At 35.1% G+C, this 19,092-nt stretch overlaps 2 protein-coding genes across 2 annotated transcripts; one reads left to right on the top strand and one right to left on the bottom strand.

The window, feature by feature from the left end:
* The first annotated feature begins 1,364 nt into the window (after nt 1–1,364).
* On the top strand, nt 1,365–4,973 carry LOC149397711 (putative protein phosphatase 2C 27). The gene is made up of 4 exons (XM_089615859.1): nt 1,365–1,713; nt 2,563–2,757; nt 2,841–3,052; nt 4,142–4,973. The coding sequence occupies exons 1-4, from the start codon at nt 1,573–1,575 to the stop codon at nt 4,692–4,694; spliced, it is 1,101 nt and encodes a 366-aa protein (XP_089471985.1). The 5' UTR covers nt 1,365–1,572; the 3' UTR covers nt 4,695–4,973.
* Nucleotides 4,974–13,679: 8,706 nt separating this feature from the next.
* On the bottom strand, nt 13,680–16,425 carry G3PP5 (Major facilitator superfamily protein). The gene is made up of 2 exons (XM_089615917.1): nt 15,002–16,425; nt 13,680–14,329 (listed from the first exon to the last, which is right to left on the bottom strand). Exons 1-2 carry the CDS (start codon nt 16,014–16,016, stop codon nt 13,785–13,787), a joined length of 1,560 nt encoding a protein of 519 aa, XP_089472043.1. The 5' UTR covers nt 16,017–16,425; the 3' UTR covers nt 13,680–13,784.
* Between the last annotated feature and the right edge of the window lie 2,667 nt (nt 16,426–19,092).

The following is a 19,092-nucleotide window of genomic DNA, read 5'->3' as shown; positions in this document are numbered from 1 at the left end:
TCCGTTAGAAAAACAAGGTCGTATAATTATGGCATGCTTTGTATTGCATAATTTAATAAAAATGTACACAAACGAAGACCCTTTGTTTACAACATGGAATCAAGATGTTCCTCCGGAGGATATTGGCGGCCAAAGTTCTGAAGGAGTCGGAGGTCAAGGTGCGTCAGAAGGTGGTGGCCCGTCGTACACAAGCGCAACTACACAAGCTCGACGTGCACATTCCTGGTTTAGAGATGTTATTGCTCAAGCTATGTGGGATGATTATGTAGAATGATTTCATATTTATGATGACAAAAAAAAATTTGTATTCAATCTAAACAATAATGTCATTTTTATATTTTGTGTAGTTAAATTTATGTTTAAAAAAATAAATTGAGTTAAGAAATTGTTTCCATGTACCAAATAGTTTTCATTTTTCATTTAAAAAAAAAAGTGAAAAGTGTACCAAACAGTTTTTCCAGTTTTTTCAATTTCTCAAAAACAGAAATGAAAACTGTACCAAACAGCATTTTGAAAACAATTACAAAACAGTTTTTCAATACAGCTACAAAAATTAGAAAACAGAAAATAAAAAACAGCACGTTAACTACCAAAGACAACCTTAGATTTTGTGTGCGTGGGAATTTAACACGTATTGATTAGAACTGACGTTATTAAATTTGTGAACGAAATTGACAGGTGGCTTATGCATGAAAGACCAACGTCACTCATCGGCTTGGCTTTATTGACAACGAAACAATTTGAAAATTATATCTATATTTTCTCTGTTCTTATTATATACTTCTCCATATAAAGAAGTTTCCTGACATTTCTTTTAAGTTTTAAGTACTTTATTATTGTTTTTTGTCTTTTTATATACGTTTCATCACATTTGTTTGTGATATAGATAATATGCTTGTCCTGTAAGAAACCAACTGTTTTGGACAAGATGCTTCATATTATTTCATTATTCTATATCTTAATGAGTTTGGTTTCGTCGGGTCTCGGGTGTATGAACAATTTATTCAGCAAATTATCTAGAATGCCTTAACGTAATTTTTGTAACAATAAAATAAACAAAGAAAGAATCGTTAACTTTCAATAAGTGTTATTTATTTATTAGTTTCATTGATTTTGATTTTTTTTTTTAGGTAGTTTAAATTTCCAGTACTGAAAACTATCAAGATAAAGGTTACTATTCCCTCCACAAGTTACATAAAAGATCCAAGCGTTTGATATTTTTTTATAAAATATTTTGAGATGCTTTTTCATAAATATATATAAATAAAATAACATTAAGTGGACCAATAATTTGGAATATACTAACAAAACCGACTTTCTTTGTATGACCAACGCATATGAAATGGAAACTATATAATATGCCCAACCAACAAATTTTCAGCCACGCTTTTCACGAAAGAAAAAGAAAAAAAAAATCTACAAGTTTATTTTTCCCAACATCAGAATCTTCTCTCACACACCTTCTTTCTTTCTCCTCAACTCAAAACCAAAAAGTTTCTCCGGAACAAGAATTAAAAGCAAAACTAAAAAGTAACAAATTCAAAAGGGTCTTTTATCATCATCATCATCGACATGTGTGTCAAAGACTTAGAGCAAGTCGGTGAAGAAATGGGAAATCTCGGAAAGGACAATAACAATAACAGCGATGAAGAAAATGATCAAAGAGCTTTGCATTGTGAAGCTGAAAGGAAATTCGTTGCTAAATCTGATCGTGTAAGTATATACAAAGGTGTTTATTATGCATATTTTTGCATTTTTTTTATGACCCATTTGGCAAAAACGGCAATTCTATTTTGTTCCATAGTGATTTGTTTTATTTTAGACTTTAGCTTACAAAGATCTTGCTAAGATTTTCCAGTTTTCTGATGATTTCTTTTTAACTATAATTAACTGTTGGGGATTTTTTTTATTTTTTATTTTTATTTTGTGCTTAGCTGTTTTCTATTTGTAGATTTTTTGTGCTGCTTTGTCGGTTAAATTCAGTGCTCACTAATGTCCTAGTAATTGTTGTTGTCATAGCCAAAATTAGAAAGGGAAAAAAAGGGAATATGGAGTTGCTTTTTTATTTTATATATCTTTCAAGGCACATCCTTCACTGTAATAGGCTAAATCGGTCTCAATAAACACTGTTTATTGCATACATATTTTTAATTATTTGACTATAGCATATGTGTATATATATTTTTTTTTCTCCCCTACTTTCTCTTTTATTGGTTTGCTCTTATTGAATATTACTTTAAAGGATAACATCATATCTCCTTCATTGATTGGTTTGTTTGTTTGATTGATTGAACAAATCATTTTGTTTCAGTAAATATACTGTGATAAAGAGGCTCAATTGATGTGTGAGTTAGATTAAAAAAAAAAGGGACCAAGACACAATAAAAGTTACTGAATTAACTGATAGTACTGGTCCAAAAAAAAAAAAAAAGAGAACAGCAGAAATTGATGAAGTCTTTACTTACCATAGTCTTACATTACATGGAAAAATCATGAGTTAGTTATTATTTACAACTTCATTTGTTTTGGCTCATCTCGAATTTCTGTCGAATTGTGTTGTAGTTAGAGAGCATTTGCGAGGATAGAGTTGCGACGGAGAGACAAAGCCAGCCGAGCTTTGTTCCCGTTCTTCGCTCCGGAGAATGGTCTGACATCGGAGGCCGCCAGTATATGGAAGACACTCATATATGCATCGCTGATTTGGCCGAAAAGTTCGGGTTTCGTGTACTCAATAACGAGTCCGTCTCCTTTTATGGTGTAAGTTCTCGGATGAGAAAACAAATGTGATTTCTAAACTATATGATCGGATTGGATTGGATGGCATAAACGTGATTTCGCAGGTGTTTGACGGGCACGGGGGAAAAGCGGCGGCGAAATATGTCCGAGACCACTTGCCGAGAATAATCGTCGAGGACGCGGATTTTCCTTTGGAGCTCGAGAAGGTCGTCGCGAGGTCTTTTGTTCAGACCGACGCAGCGTTCGCGAAGCAGTGCTCTCTTGAAGCCTCTCTCTCCTCTGGCACGACTGCGCTGTCTGCAATGATATTCGGGAGGTAAAGAATACATTCATTTTCTTATTTCGAGAAAATGTCATTATATATTACTTCCCGAGTTTTATTCAGTTGTTGCATTCGATACCCTGCTATGAAGTTGATCATATTCTGCCCTCGATTTTTTAGTTTATAGTTAAATCTGCAATGATATTCGGGAGGTAGGGAGTACATTCGTTTTCATTTTCCGAGAAAATGTCATTATATATCACTTGCCTAGTTTTATTCAGTTGTTGCATTCGATACCCTGCTATGACGTCGATCATATTTTGCCCTCGATTTTTCTAGTTTATAGTTAAATTAACCTCATGTTCTTCAATTGTTACAAGTGTATTCCTTAAATCGACATTTTTCTAGGTTTTTGCTTGTTAAAGGATGGTATTATCACTTGGGTTTAGTTTACCTTATTCGAAACTGTCTTTTATTTCGAACATCTTCTCTGATTTTTTGTTTCTATTTGGCCTTCACCTTCATGCTAATTCTTTCTTTGTTCTTCGCGAGTAATAAAAAGGGAATAAAAGAGGGTGAAGAAAGTTCGTTTGGTTACAATGTTTTTTCCATGTTGTACTATTAATTCAATGTTAACGGCATTGTTAAAACAAAAAAAAAAAGTTAGGAAAATAGTCCATTTAACGTTTGACATTGGTAAATAGTCAACGTTTGGTAAATCTTAGGTAAATAGCCGTAAATAATAACGTGGCCTAATATATGGAGGTGACAATTTATCTAAGATTATGTCTGTAAATATATGTAAATGACTATTTACCTAAAATTTACCGAACGTTGGTTATTTAGCAATGTCAAACGTTTAAGTTGACTATTTTCCTAATGGACCCTTGATAAAAATATGTATGCCCTTTTGGTATTAGCACTCTAAACTCAATCAAAACGTCGGTGAGGAGCCAGGTGGAGACTGGGGGCATATTTTCTTACCCTTAATTGTTTTTTTTTTTTTTTTTTGGGAAGAGAAACAACACAACAGAAAGGGAAGGGATGATTGTGATGGATGATATTTTTCCAATAAATAATTGAAAATCTGAGGTATGTTTAAGAGTTACCCGACGAAAACGTCTTGTGTTATTATCGCTACAGGTCATTGCTGGTGGCGAACGCGGGGGACTGCAGGGCGGTGCTGTCACGGGGCGGGCGGGCAGTCGAAATGTCGAGGGACCACCGGCCGTGCTGCAAGCGAGAGCGGGCCCGCGTCGAGTCCGTCGGCGCCTTCGTGGACGACGGCTACCTCAACGGCGTCCTCGGCGTCACCCGCGCCCTCGGGGACTGGCACCTCGACGGCCTCAAATCCGGGCCGTTGATCGCCGAGCCCGAGCTCAGGCTCGCCACCCTCACCAAGGACGACGAGTTCCTGATCGTGGCCAGCGACGGGATATGGGACGTCTTCACGAGCCAGAACGCGGTGGATTTCGCTCGCCGGAGACTTCAGGAGCACAACGACGTCAAGCTCTGCTGCCGGCAGGTCGTCGAGGAGGCTTTGAAGCGCGGGGCCGCCGATAATGTCACTGTTGTCGTCGTCGGATTTCACGCCGGACCGCCGCCGCAAGTGGCGGTCCCCGACAGGCCTTTCAGGGTCCGGAGAAGCATATCCGCCGAGGGGCTTCATAGTCTCAAATCCCTCTTGGAGGCATAACAATTGAGGAAATAGTAGTTTTGATGCTTAATACATTGGGGTGGAAATAAGCTTCATAGTCTCAAATCCCTCTTGGAGGCATAACATTTAAGGAAATAGTAGTTTTGATGCTTAATACATTGGGTGGAAATAAGAGATACAACAAGCATGTGTACCTTGTCTTCCTCAAAAAGAGGTTCTAAGTTGTATATACATTGATCTGGTGTTGTAATGTAACTTATATCTAATATATATATATTGAACTCTACTGTACATTATCCTGGTTCTTTTTTCGTAGGCTACTCTAAGATGTAAACACAAGTAAGAAGATATGTAAAAAAAATTACAATAAATTGGCTACTTAAGCCACCTAAACTAAAGTAATTGTAAATTAGCAAACCTTTAGTAAATAATTTGTAAATAGCCAACTTGTATACGTGGCAGTCTATTAACTACATTTTTTATATGTTTGGCTGGATTAAATAAGTCTTTTTTATTAATATGTTAATAAGTTAACTTGGTTATTTACAAGAAATTAACGAAAGGTGGACTATATCTCAATTCACTATAACCGTGTGTCTATATAACTTAATAATCCAAAAAATTATAGGGTTCGTTAAGATAAATAGGCTTACAAACGTTTGTAGTTATATTGGCCAACCTTTTCTTATAATCGTAATAAATATGTTACGTAATATATATCATTCAAATAACTATTTATCTATAATTAACAAAAAAAATTGGCTTAGTTACTTAGAATTTGAAAATAATATAAGGTATTTTAGCCATATAGCCACCTGAAATCTTAGATTTTGGCAATAACCAACCCGTCGCCTAATTCTACACTTATTTGTTGAATTAAAAATAAATCGTAGCGCATTCAATTAATCCGATAGTAAATATTATTTACCATTCGAAAAAACAAAATATTTGTCTAAGATTTGACGAACTATTCCATGATTCAAATCTGAATGATGAATAACTGGAAAAAATTTGGAATTAACAACCAAATAAGAACGAAGTTGTAAGAAACTAAAGAACCTAAACACCTACACTAGACAAACATAAACTAAGAAGGATTAAATGACTAACCTAAACGAACAGATAATATAAGAACAATAGAAGAACATCTACGAAATCGATGATCCTACTATTCCAAATGAGTTGTCGAATATCCTGGTTGCAAATCGCATGATAATTTTAATGGTAAATAATATTTACAGTCGGGCCATCCGATAGTAAATATTATTTACCATTCGAAAAAACAAAATACATATCTCCGATTCGGCGAACGATTCTATTATTCAAATCCGATGATGAATAACTAGAAAAAATCTAGAATTAACAAACAAATAAGAACGAAGTTTTATGAAACCAAGGACAATTTTGGAAGTATGAGAAATATGAACTATTTCCCTAAATAAATAGATAGTTGGGCTATAATTTAAAAATCCCCTCTATAAGTAGGCTAGTTGTTTATAAATCTCCTATTTTATTAATTATTTATGTGTATACTTTATTAATTTCATGGAAATTAAGTCAAACTAATTTCATAAAAATAAAAAAAACTTGTCTATTTTATTAATTATTTATGTGTGTACTTTATGATTTTCATGGAAATCAAATCAACTAATTTCATAAAAATAAAAAAATGTGTCTATTTTATTAATTATTTATGTGTGTACTTTATTATTTTCATGAAATAAATCAAGCTAATTTCATAATAATAAAAAAAATGTGTCTAATTTATTAATTATTTATGTGCTTACTTTATTATGTAATAAAAAAAATATATGTCATATATTTATGTATATGTAAATATATTATTTATTATACCTACAATATAAACTACCAGCCTTATATTATATAACTAATATAAGCTACAATGAACGTAAGAAAGAAATGACAAAGAATAGAGAGAGAGAGAGAGAGAGAGAGAGAGAGAGAGAGAGAGAGAGAAGTGTACTTAAGTGGGGCCATGCGTCACATGAGAGAGGTGTACAAGACATTGGCATTTAAAAGAAATAAATAAATAACGATATAATTGTAATTACATAAATAGAAAAAGTGTCAGAGATCCTATTTGTGACATTTTTTAAAAAAAGTCCAAAAAAGTCAAAGCCCTTTTTTTTACTCCTAGTTTGAGCAATTTCCCTTTAAATTTGTGATTCTTTCTTTTTAAAGGATTCTTTTTTGTTTTATTTTTACGATTTGAGAAATAGGGTTTCTGGGTTGTGTTTGCATGCGTTCATCGGAAAAGTTCTTAATAAATTGACAATGTAGGGGACTGCGTATGGCTATGTTGACAGTGTTTCTGTTAATATTTGTTAATATGGAAAAGTAGTTGTTCCAAACTGAAAATCCAAAGTTCTGTAAAGTAGTATTGATATAAAGTGTTAATATAGAGTTTAATTGATGTGATTGCCCGAGAAATTGTGATTTACTAATTTAATCGGATGTTTTGAGTTTAGTTTTTGTTCTTAGTCGTTCAAGCTGAGATAATAATTTAGTTTATAATCTGAGACAAAAGAGAGGTAACCGATTATCTCTAGAACGAGTTTTATCGGAACTCTATGTTTCTGTATTCAAGATCAAGACTTATTCTTATTCTCTCTCTTGTTTTTCTCTGATTATTGTTGTATAATTACAGCTATAAGAATAGTAAAGCACTCCACTTCAAATCTAAAAATATTTCTCTCATTTGGATTGATTTCCACCAAAATCAGTCCATTTATTTCATAATCGTGTATATAATTTTCTTGTATCAACAATTGTCCCCCTTTATGTTGTAAAGTTGATATTTTATAAATTTAGACTTGAAAACACAAAGTATTATTTATTTTATTTGTTCGGACAGTTTTTTGTTATTATTTTTTTTGTAAGCATTTAATTGGTCGATTTTGTTACCGATATGTCAAGCCCAAAAATTTAGGTCAAGAGTATATGTATGGTAAATTTTGTACCTATATGTCGAGCCGAAAATTTTAGGTCAAGACTGTATGTTTGGTAATGTGTTTTTTGGCCAAAGAGAATTAATGAAAATTTGTGGTCAATAGGAGCCCATGACAAATTTTGTGCATGACTCTGAATATTTATGATGTATATAATTTGTAAACATCATATAATATTGTACATGTGAGGTATTATTGGCCTGGTAAGGAAATGTTTTCCAACGATGAGCCTATGAAAGAATTGTGTGCACTGAATGTTTTTGGTGTATATCATTGTAAACACCATAATTTTGCATGTGTGAGACATTATTGGCATGCTAAGATAATTTGTTCTCAATGATTAATCAAATGAATGTTTGTGAATGTCCTTATTTTATCTTCTTGTATGAAGACAATTGGTTGTTGGCCAATAATTTGTTTAGTGTAAGATATAAACATTCCATTGTAATTGAATTGCATTAACATTCAAATGTTATATCTGATAAGCAAAACATCCCAAATGTACGATATGTTTATGGGCTCATATGGTCTTGTTGCATAGATGAGTCACATAAGGGATTTGTTGTAGGAGTGGTAGTTCCCACTGCCTTTGTAAAATGAATTGTATATCGCTTGATTCATAATAAAGAGCCACGTAATAAGATTTTTGCAGGGGCTCTCCCACCGACTTAAGATTTCAAAAAAATTCTTAAGCAATATGTGTCTATATATATATATATATATATATATATATATTATATATATATATACTTGGAGTCATATATTTTCAGTCTTTTCTCTTTGATCATCTAGAACGTAAGAAGATTCGTACATATTTTGCATATGCTGAAGCTGTTTCATTACAAAATTTAGTCTGTTTATATACATATGCATACATCCCTGGATTCTCGCTTTTTTTTTTTGTTTCTATTTAGAAATCGTACTGTAAGATTTTTCAACTTTTGGAACTCGGATAAAGACCGCCGTGGCCATGGCTCTGTTTTTTGTTCATTGCCTATTATGTGTTTGTGTATATGTATGAACTAGAATTGACATGCCATGATCTCAAATCTCCAAGGCCCTTTTTTTCTTTTTAACCATGCTTTTCTTTTTAGAAGAGGGTTGGATGTCTTATTTAGAAAAGGGCTGATGATGGAATTTGTGGCTTCATGATTTAGTTTTGGAGATAAATGATTACCTTAACTTTGTGTAGATCATATATACTAGCTTAACTATTTGCTCAAATAATTTTTGTGCAAATATTATTAATATCAAATCCTAAGTGGCTACTGTAATAGCTCTGAAATAAATTTTATATATATATATAGAGCCAATATAAAACATCAAAAGAGAACAACAAATGTGAGTCAAAGGCTCCTCTTTGTTCTTCTTTGTTCTTTGACCTTCATGTGTTTATGTATATGATTGAGTGAAAATTCTTAGGCTAATTCCAATTTTCTTGTCATCATTTGTTTTCAAGTTGACAAAATTATATTTTCTCCTTTTTAAGTGAAAGATAAATGGTAGAAAGACGATAAGGAATTAAAATTTTGCTTGTATTTTAGTTGTGATGGTTTGACTAGTGTTTTTTTTTTTTTTTTTTTTTTTTATGGTAATGATTTTTGGAGATATTTTTTCTTGGTGATGGATTGCCTGACTTTTTTTTAGGTTTGCACAAAAAAAATAAAAACATGATTTTTCAAGCCCTTTTTAAGGAAAAATTAAAATATTATTCGTTATTTGATATGATTCAGTTGTTTCACAGAAAAAAGAAGAGAATTTATTTAGTTCATTAATGTTTCTCGCAAGCCGAATAGAGGGCTAAAGTGATTGGGTTGCAGTGATCATTGATTTTAATTTTAATTTTTTTTTTTAAGTTGAGGTGATAGACTTTTCAAGAATCTTTTCTCATTTAGAAGTCGTGAAGTTTTTTTTTTTTTTTTTTGTATATTTTCCAAAATATTTTTAACCGAAGATTGCATATCTTTTTTTAGTTCCCATTCGTCGCATTTTCATAGTCGATTTCCCTAATCCCCAAGCTTCCGTTGTTAGGTTCCATTTGCATTGACTATTATAATGGATATTTATGGTTTTAGATGCATGGTGCACTCCCTTGATTTTTCAGAGCAAGATAGAGATGTAAGGAGCACTCTCTTGCTCAAAGACAAATTTGAGCTTTTTGTTTATGTTAAAAGAATGAGAATTTTAGATGCGGGATAATATTGTTTTTTGGTTGTAGGAGACTAACTATGTCTCATAGTCGTATAGCGTTATTTTTTTATTGTAAGATACTACTCTTTTTTTAGTTGTAGGACGACACTACTTTTTTGTTGTTGTAGGACACCCTAAATTTTTGTAGGACTCACTTTTTTGTATGATGTTTTTTTTTGTTGGTATGACACTACCTTATTTTTTATAGTTGCGAAACTCTTTTTGTTGTTGTATGACACAATCCTATGTTTTTCTTTGTGTGGAAGCTAGTGTTTTTTGCATCCTGTGTGTAGGTTTTCTTGCTCATGGAAGTGGAATCAATGACAGCTCTTTATTTTGATCGGGTGAGAATGACTAAAGCGTATCAGACAACTGAATAGCGCGAAATGAAAAAGTGTTTTGGTTCTTGTGTTATCTTCTGGACCAGAGAGCCGAACGACAATTCTTCTTCACAAGTATTATATACGAGTTTGAAAAATGAAGAAAGTTGTCGGTTCTTGTGTTCTTATGAGAACAGAGATCCGAGCCATAATTCTTCTTATAATGTGTTTTATGTGTGTTCATAAAATGACACGAGGCTTGATAATAGGTAGAAACTAGCGTGATCTGTAACTTGATTTTGTTTGTAGGTTTTGCTTGTATGTGGGAGCGATCTCGATGACTGTTTTTCTATTTTGGATTGGGTGAGAATAACTAAAGCAAATTGGACAAGTAAATATACGTCAAATGAAGAAGTGTGTCGGTTCTTGTGTTCTCTTTGAGATCAGAGATCCGAGCCACAATTCCTCTTCCAACGTATTTTATGTGGGTTCAGAAAGTAATCTAAGGCTTAAGTACAGGGTGAGAGGATATCTCTTAGAGAGGCGAGATGGTTCTTGTGTTCTCGTACGAGCCCAGAGAGCCAAGCCACGTCTCTTCTAAGTGAGGTATTTTATAGAGCTTTGAAAGTTTCAAAACCTTCGATCATGACGAATAGATGAGATCTCTATGTTCTCAAATCAAAAACACGTCTTCGGTCGAGCAGTTTTACGAAGGAATCCCCAGCGGAGTCGCCATTGTTCTTAGTGGGTCAAGCTAAGACAATAATTTAGTTTATAATCTGAGACAAGAGGGAGAAAACCAATTCTTTCTAGAAAGGGTTTTATTGAAACTCTATGTTTCTGTATTCAAGATCGAGACTTGTTCTTGATCTCTCTCTCTCTCTTGTTGTTGTTGTTGTTGCAAATGGTGGAGTTTCCATTCTATTTATAGAGGGAACTATTTGCGAGTTCCAATTTTGCCCTTCCTAGATATGTATAATTACAGTATAAGAATAGTAAAGCACTCCCCTTTTAATCTAAAAATATTTCCCTCATTTAGATTGATTTCCACCAAAATCAATCTTATTTATTTCATAATCGTGTATATAATTTTCATGAATCAACAGTTTCTGAATTTTTGAAATCAGGGTTTCCAAGTGTTATATTGTATGTGTAAGTTGACTGAATAATTGGCAAAACTACATTGCTGGGGATTGCGTATGGCCATGTCCATTAAATTTACATATAATTTATTGTGTTATTTTGTAATTATTTTTTAGTTTATTTACAATGATTAACATATCAATTTAAGAGTGAACGAGAATCTTCTTCAATGGCTGCAAGAAAATCTTCGGCAAAGAAGGATGAGAACAAATCAACAACACGAATTATACAAATAAAATAGGTTTTTTTTTTTTTTTTTTTTTTTTTTTTTTTTTTTTTTGTGTTAATACGTCAGTAAATATGCCATTCTAATTTTTATTCTTTATAATCTATTTTCATGTGTGATTTTAGGCTGCTGAATTTGCTGTCAATCGAGAAGATTGGGATTTCACCGAAAAGAAAGTAAAGAAAGACATCGACACCGAGCAATGCAGGCAGCCTTTGTTTTCCTTGGACATCGACGATTAAAGACTCTTGTTTATAGTTTTTCGTTATTCAATCTTGATTGGGTTTAGTTATTTTTTGTTTATCGAAACTTATTTACAATTTTGTTAAAAATTGTGAACCATATGGGGGTGATATTTTGGAACTATGAATGTACGAAAGTTAACAACAAATTTACAATATTAATTTATGTAAACCATGACCTATTTTACAATGTTAATTAACAACAAATTTACAATGTTAATTTATGTAAATCATTACGTATTTCACAGTTTGAAAGTAAAGTGAAAAAATTCAAAAAATAAGCGCCGTGAGGTTTGAATTTCGATATCAAACTAAAGCACGCATCAAAATCCTTAGTTTAGTCACAATTAAAGAATAAAATCTATGTAATCTAATTCCAACTTTCTGCCCTTTGAAGCCGACAAGATTCTTTCGTTGGCACGGTCTCCAAGGGTCAGGAAGGATACGGTCATTTGGCATTTTGACAAGCGTGGAAACTATTCAGTTCGGAGCGGTTATTACATTGCGTGCGAGTTTAACAACCGGGCTGTGGAGGCTGGTTCCTCGAGTGGTCCGACGGAGGTCTTTTGGCAGAAAATTTGGGCGTTGAAGGTCCCTCCGGATCAAGACTTTCGCGTGGAGAGCGAGCCATGAGATCATTCCAACCCGTGGAAATCTTGCGAGACGCCATGTCCCGGTCGCGCCGGGGTTGCCAGTTGTGTGGTTGCGAGTTTGAGTCCTCGGCGCACGCCATTATCTTCTGTCCTGCACTGGAGGAGGCTTGGTCCGCGTGGCCTTTCGAAGATCCCAGAGAGGCGGCCTTTAACTCTAGCCTTCGCGATATCTTGGCGCTGCTGCGGGAAAAGTGGACGGACAGTGTAACGGCTCTTTTCGTCGGTATGATTTGGGATGTTTGGAACCAGCGAAACAAGGTCCTCCATGGTCAGCAGGGTGAGTTTGGGCGGGCTTTCCAGCATGTTGCCACGATCTGTGACGACTTCGGGAGAGGTTGTTGCAGCCTGCCTCAGGCCGAGAGGCCCCCCAAGCCGGTCCGTTAACGTTGACGCGGGTTTCCCATCCGGAAGCCTCCCCATGGGATTAGGGGGTGTTATCAGAGATGAAGAGGGGCGCTTTGTGGCGGCGTTCAGAAGATCCAGGCCCAAGGCTACGACAATTATGTTGGCCGAGCTGGAGGCGCTGCGGGCTGGTGTCGATTTCGCGGTCAGGTGGGGTTTCACTCCTTGTGTGTTGGAGTCTGATTCCTCCCAAGCGATTGAGATGCTCCTTCGTAAGAAGCCGGTGGTCGACGAAGCTGAGCTGATTATTGACGACATCCTTGAAGACGCGAAATCGAGATCTATCTCCTTTTGTTGGATTAATAGAGTAGGCAACAAGGTTGCTCATACCATTGCTACTTGTTTTTCCCTTTCTAGGTCGGCTACTTGTTTTGCCGAACCTCCACATTGTATTCATGAACTTATGATGGCTGAAATGGCCCCTTTCGTTTCCAGTTAGAAATAAAACCAGTCCCTTATTCTTCCAAAAAAAAAAAAAAAAAAAAAAAAAAAATTAACTGCTAATAAATAGGAATCATCTCTTATTATTAAGACATTTCAGCATTAACAATAATTTTCAAATCTATAATTTACAGTTTTCCAAATAAATTTTAAATCTTAAACACAAACATTGAAATTTAAAATTCAAAATTAAAAAACAGCCTCCATAATCAAAGCAAAACCTGCATAATTAATAAACGAAATAAAACAGAACAAAAGGGCAAAAATGGGACAAATAATAAAGACAAAAGATGACATGTCATGCCACGTCAAGAAATTGGCTATTTACAAAAAAATTATGAAATGTTGCTATTTAGCAGTTCTTCACGTTTCTGTGGCTTAGTAAGCCATTTATTTGAATTATATATATATATATATATATATATATATATATATATATATATATATTGTGGTAAAAAGTTCTGTACATGTATATGAACGAATACTCATTTCAAAAATCAAGACCTATGTGATATAAAAGAATAGAGTTAGAGGTAAACTATACTACTGCGTATTGGGGGTATTCCACAGCCATTTTCCCTCGCTCCTCTTTGCTCTGATCTCCGTTCTCGTGACTCGAACTAACAACAAGCTCGCGAAGAAAACCGAGAGAATCAGCATCAAGAAAACGCTGTTCCATCCCCTGGTGGAGATGTACCCGGCCAAGAGCGGCCCGAGGGCGGCTCCGACGGAGCCGGTCCCGTCGATGATGGCAGTGACTGTGGCCAGAGCTCGGGAGTTTCCATTGATGGAGCTCTGAGTGCCGAGATCGGCGGCCACGGCGGTGGTGATGAGCGAGTACGGGCCGTTCACGAGCAGCCCTGAGAGGAACATCAGGGACACATTGGCGAGCATCGAGAGGCTTCCGTAGAGCCGGTAAAAAACGAGGGCCGGGATCGATAGGAGTAAAAATGTGACCGAAGTTATGGCTCGGGCTTCGATCAAATCGGAGATCAGCCCCGCCAAGATTCCCCCGAAAACTCCTCCTATGTCGAATATCGTCGAGAGGATTCCGGCGGTCTTGTGGGACAAATGCTTGCCGGCGACATCTGTCATGACAGAAATACAATGCCTTCAGTGGATATATATATACATCCTAATTCAAACTATATGTTTATCTTTGGCGGCTTTTAAGGTTTTAACTGGTGGAGATATACAGACAAACTATACATCTCGGGGAAATGGCCTTTTTTTTCGTGTTCTCGGTGGATAGTCCCTTTTTTGTTGGCCTTCTAGGTTTTTGATATGTAATCCGAGTCTTAGGCGTCAATTATATCCAATTTTCGATCACTGGCTTTTGCTTTGTTAATATAAAGGAGTTCTGAAAACATTGGTTACGTACTGGTATTTTTAGGTATTAGTTGCAACACAACGGAAAGGAAATACAATAACGATAGACTTTCGAGATGTCCTTGCTCTCCAATTTCTTCCTCGCTCTAATTCCTCATACAATTTCCATACCCATTTATATGCTAATCCGTTTTACTTGTAAGCTAAACAGCCTTCAAGTATTCTACGTTTAACACCCTAATTATCTCTTACGATTCTTATACCCTCACAATATTTAGTTCCTAACAATATTATGCGTTATTCAAAAAACTCAGATTTAGTTCCTCTATACTCATATCCAATTTCCTAGACTCTTCTAATTCAATTTAAACATGGTGTTTCAATCTAGTAAGTAGGCTTATAAATTTTGGCTAAAGAAGCTTTGAACAGACCTGTGTGCCTTATGTAAAAGGGCAACCAGTAGAGAAAAGTGTAAGCCACCAACTTCGAAAAGAACAGACAGAAAGCAAACGGAGCGACTCCCGGGAGCTTCCACGCCTCGAAGAACCCGATCGCCGCCGAAGATTCCGAAATATCCTTCGCCGCGGAATCCGAACTCTCCTGGGTCCCGAGAAGCCCGGCTTGCTCCGATTCCACAGGCTTTGCAGTAGTAACGTTCTCCGCGTTTCCGTTTTCGACCACCATTTCAATCTCGATCTCCTCGTTCCCGGGAGCCTCGAAACCCATATCTTCTGGACTAACGACAAGAAAAAAATACACCAAAATTCCGACGAGGATCACCAAAACACCGGGCACGAGAAAAGACCAGCCCCAACCGAATTCCAAAACCCCAGACGCCACGACCGAGCCGATAATGTTACCCACGGAGGTGTGGGAACTCCACGCACCCATTATGAGCCCTCTCTTCGACGATTTCCCGAACCAATTCCCGACGATCGCCACGACGCAAGGCCACCCGATCGACTGGAAAACCCCGCAGATCACTTGAACTGCCACGAAGAACCACAATGCGTGAACTTCGAGCCAATAGCCTAACCCGAACGCTATGGTCATGATTCCGCTTCCGGTCATTCCAAATACGAGAAACGACCTCAGGTCGATCCGATCCCCGACATGACCGGCGAAGTACATTCCGACCGAGTAGGCCGATAGGAACGCGAGATCGAGCTCGCCGAGCCGGCGAGTCCCTTCCGGGCCGTCGAATGGGGCCCACCCGGTGCCGGTTGAGCTCGAATTCGGGTCGATTACGGTGGAATTCGAGTCGGGGTTTGGGCCGAGAACGCTCTTGACGATGCTGGGGGGTTTTCTAGAGGCGTGGAACGAGGCATAGGCAAGGAAAGTGATGACCAGGGCGGATATTTTGTGGAAGCCTAGGGTTTTGTTTGGGGGTTTTAGGCTCGGAAAGAAATCCAGCCCTGGAGCTGAATTCTGAACTTTGATTTGCATTTTTTTGAGATCTGAATCTCAGGAATGATGGCAAAATTTACCCAAACTTATATATATTTAAAACGAATTTGATACTCGGAAATGTAATATCGTCGATCGGAGAAAATAACAGATTCGCGAAGAAAAATAAACAAAGTTCCCCCAAAAAATGAACCGACTTTAATTGAAATTTACAAAGCCCAAAGCCGAGAAATGTTACAGAGGTTGCTTGAACTCGAAGCAATTGGTTGGGTATTTGATATTATGATTAAAAACAGTATCAATACAGAGAACAATAGACAACGACGAATATAAACTAAAGTTTAGGCGAAGAAGAAGATTGAAAGAATAAGGGCAAACCAGGTATTGAATGAGTTCGGTTTGGAAGTCAGAACTCCCGTCCAGTATAACGACTAGACTCAAGTTTTTATTTGACTTGAAACGTCAGTCGCTAATCGCTAATCGCTTATCGCTAATCAGGATTTATTATGCTCTAATTGTCGTAAATTTTTTATTTTTATTTATTTATTTATGAAAGGTCACTGTGGACTTCTCTTTGGATTGAGTATAATTCCTGGCCCTTTTTTAGATCTCAAGGGAAATTGTATAATCTAAATTGAGATTTTAGTTTCTTTTGTAAAAAAAAGAGCAATGAAATGCGCGTTCAAATTCTGACTCGGGTTGGCAAATTTAATTTTATGTGTTGATTGGAATTGATTAAAATTCCCTAAATATGTATTAAATAATAGTAATTTGAAAATTATGATTATTTTTATAAAAATAAACTCGCTGCAAGTCACCGCGTCACACAATTTTTTTTTAATAATGGACAACAAGTTCAAATTGACATGTACTCCTTAAGTTGGAGTTGCTTTTTTACAAAAATCACATTTTATTAAATTACCACGCTCCGCATTATGATTTTTAAAATTGTGCAATAACGACTCTTTTTGGAATTGAAACATCCATTTTCATCCCTTCCAAATAGGCTACTCCGAATAATTCTCGCCTCACCTCATATTCATTTTCATCCCTACCAACTGCGACAAAAGATCAAGTTTATCAAATTTCTTTGATGAGCTTAGCATTGCTAGAAGTTTTATACGTTCACAAGGGATCCTCAACATGGACAAGATAAGTATAGATCTGCAATAAAATAAAATAAAAATCGGATAAGCCTAAGGTAGTGTTTGTTTTTCATTCCAAAAAATGTTTTTCACTTTTTTTAGTTGAAAAATTTGAAAATAAAAAGTGAAAATGTGTTTGTTTTAATTTTTTGGAAAAAATTTTCAAAAAATTTTGAAGTTGTTTTGTAAAAAAGTAAAGAAAACTGAAAACAAATAAAAAGTGTTTTTGGAAAAAAAATTTCTTCTCTTCTCTCCTCCTTCTCCTCATCTTCTCTTTTCATTTCTTCAAAAACAAAAATGAAAACTGTACCAAACACTTTTTTCAGTTTTTTCACTTTCTCAAAAAAAAAAAAAAATGAAAACTGTACCAAACAGCTTTTTGAAAACAACTCCAAAATAAATTTTCAGTACAACTACAAAAATTAGGAAATAGAAAACAAAAACTTTTTGAGTTACCTACCAAACACTAATTGTTTTCAAGTGGTTGGTAAAATAACTTTTAGTAAAAGTTGAAAAGTGTTTTTACAAAATATAGAAGAAAATGAAAAAAATAAGATTTTCGTAGTTTTTCGGAAAGATAGTTTTTTTCAAAAACAACATCTAAAAACACTTTAAAAAAAATTATGTCAAACGGTGTTAATAGTTATCATATGGTCTAAATTTTGAGGGAAATATAATATTCAAATATCAAACTTAGAATTAGGCAATTCTTGAAAATCATCCTAGATTGGTATTAATATATTCTACACTTTTTCAAACAAGTAAAATACATGGAGAACACTTGAAAAGGCGGTGACAATAAAGAAAATGACTTTCAAATGTCCGTCAGAGAAGTCAAAACTCGCGCCAGAGACCTACAGAATGATCGTCACAGAGTGTCGCTCGATGTCCGATTTTGAAATTTTATGTGAGCCGGCCTTTCTAGGTTTTGGGAGAGAGAGGCAGAGCAAGAGAGATTTTTAAAAAGTGTTAACTTGTGTATTTTATTTATTAAGAGTGCTTCAGAAGGTTTAGTTTAATATTGTTGAGATATACAGTAATGTTTTATGCGTTACCTTCTTTTCTTTTCCTTTTTTTTGGAAAAAAGTTTCATGCGTTACTTGTTTTTTTTATATTCTGTAATGATAAGAGTTTTTGATGTGTCAATTTTGAACCTGGGAAATACATAAGATTCTTTTATACTTCACAATTAACACCAGTTCTATAGCCATGCCCATGGGACATGCATATGGCATATTGTCTACATTTTTTTCTTTACTTATATTTAAGAATAATAAAGTACTGTAAAAATAGTAAAGGTTATAGCGTTAAAGCATAATATATAGGTAAAGTATTTCAGCTGTGACAAATTTGATTAATGTTAAAAAAAAAAATCAAATTTTTAAGTAACTAAACCACTAAAATGATGAGAATTGCTAAATAGTCAACCTTTCATTTTTTTATTTTTTTTATTTTTTAAATAGCCATTGATTTGGAATCATGTGGACGTTTTGGGCATTCTAGGATAATGATTTGAACATCAAGTAATTAATAGCAATAAAGAAATTATTAATGCCTATATGATAATTATAACAAATTATAGTCGGTTAAATTATGGCTATTAAATTATGTAACTAAAGAGATATTGTCTAGTATTCTCTTTAGTGATTATGCTATCGACATTTGGAATGATCTAAAAGAAAGATTCTAACAGAGCTAGGATTTTCAGCTCCATCACGAAATTTCACTAGATCAAAAGTTTGTACGTCAATATATTTCACTCATCTGATCAAATCGATGTGTGAAGAACTGAACATGTTTTTACCGAGTTGCACTTATGGAAAATTTACCCCCGGTGGTGTGAAGGAATTGGCAAATTTACTTCATAGTGGGTACGTGATGGCAGTGAATGAGAGTTTCAAGAATGCCCGAAGTCAAGTCTTGTCGATGGATCATATTCTAGTAATCAACATGGTTTTGCGTTGGTGACT

Source organism: Urtica dioica, chromosome 5 (assembly GCF_054948205.1).
Source record: "Urtica dioica subsp. dioica isolate 48M chromosome 5, U.dioica_male_clone48M_v1_H2, whole genome shotgun sequence".
Classification (NCBI taxonomy): domain Eukaryota; kingdom Viridiplantae; phylum Streptophyta; class Magnoliopsida; order Rosales; family Urticaceae; genus Urtica; species Urtica dioica.
Note: the sequence above shows the minus strand (reverse complement) of the source record. Positions and strands in the feature narration are given on the sequence as shown.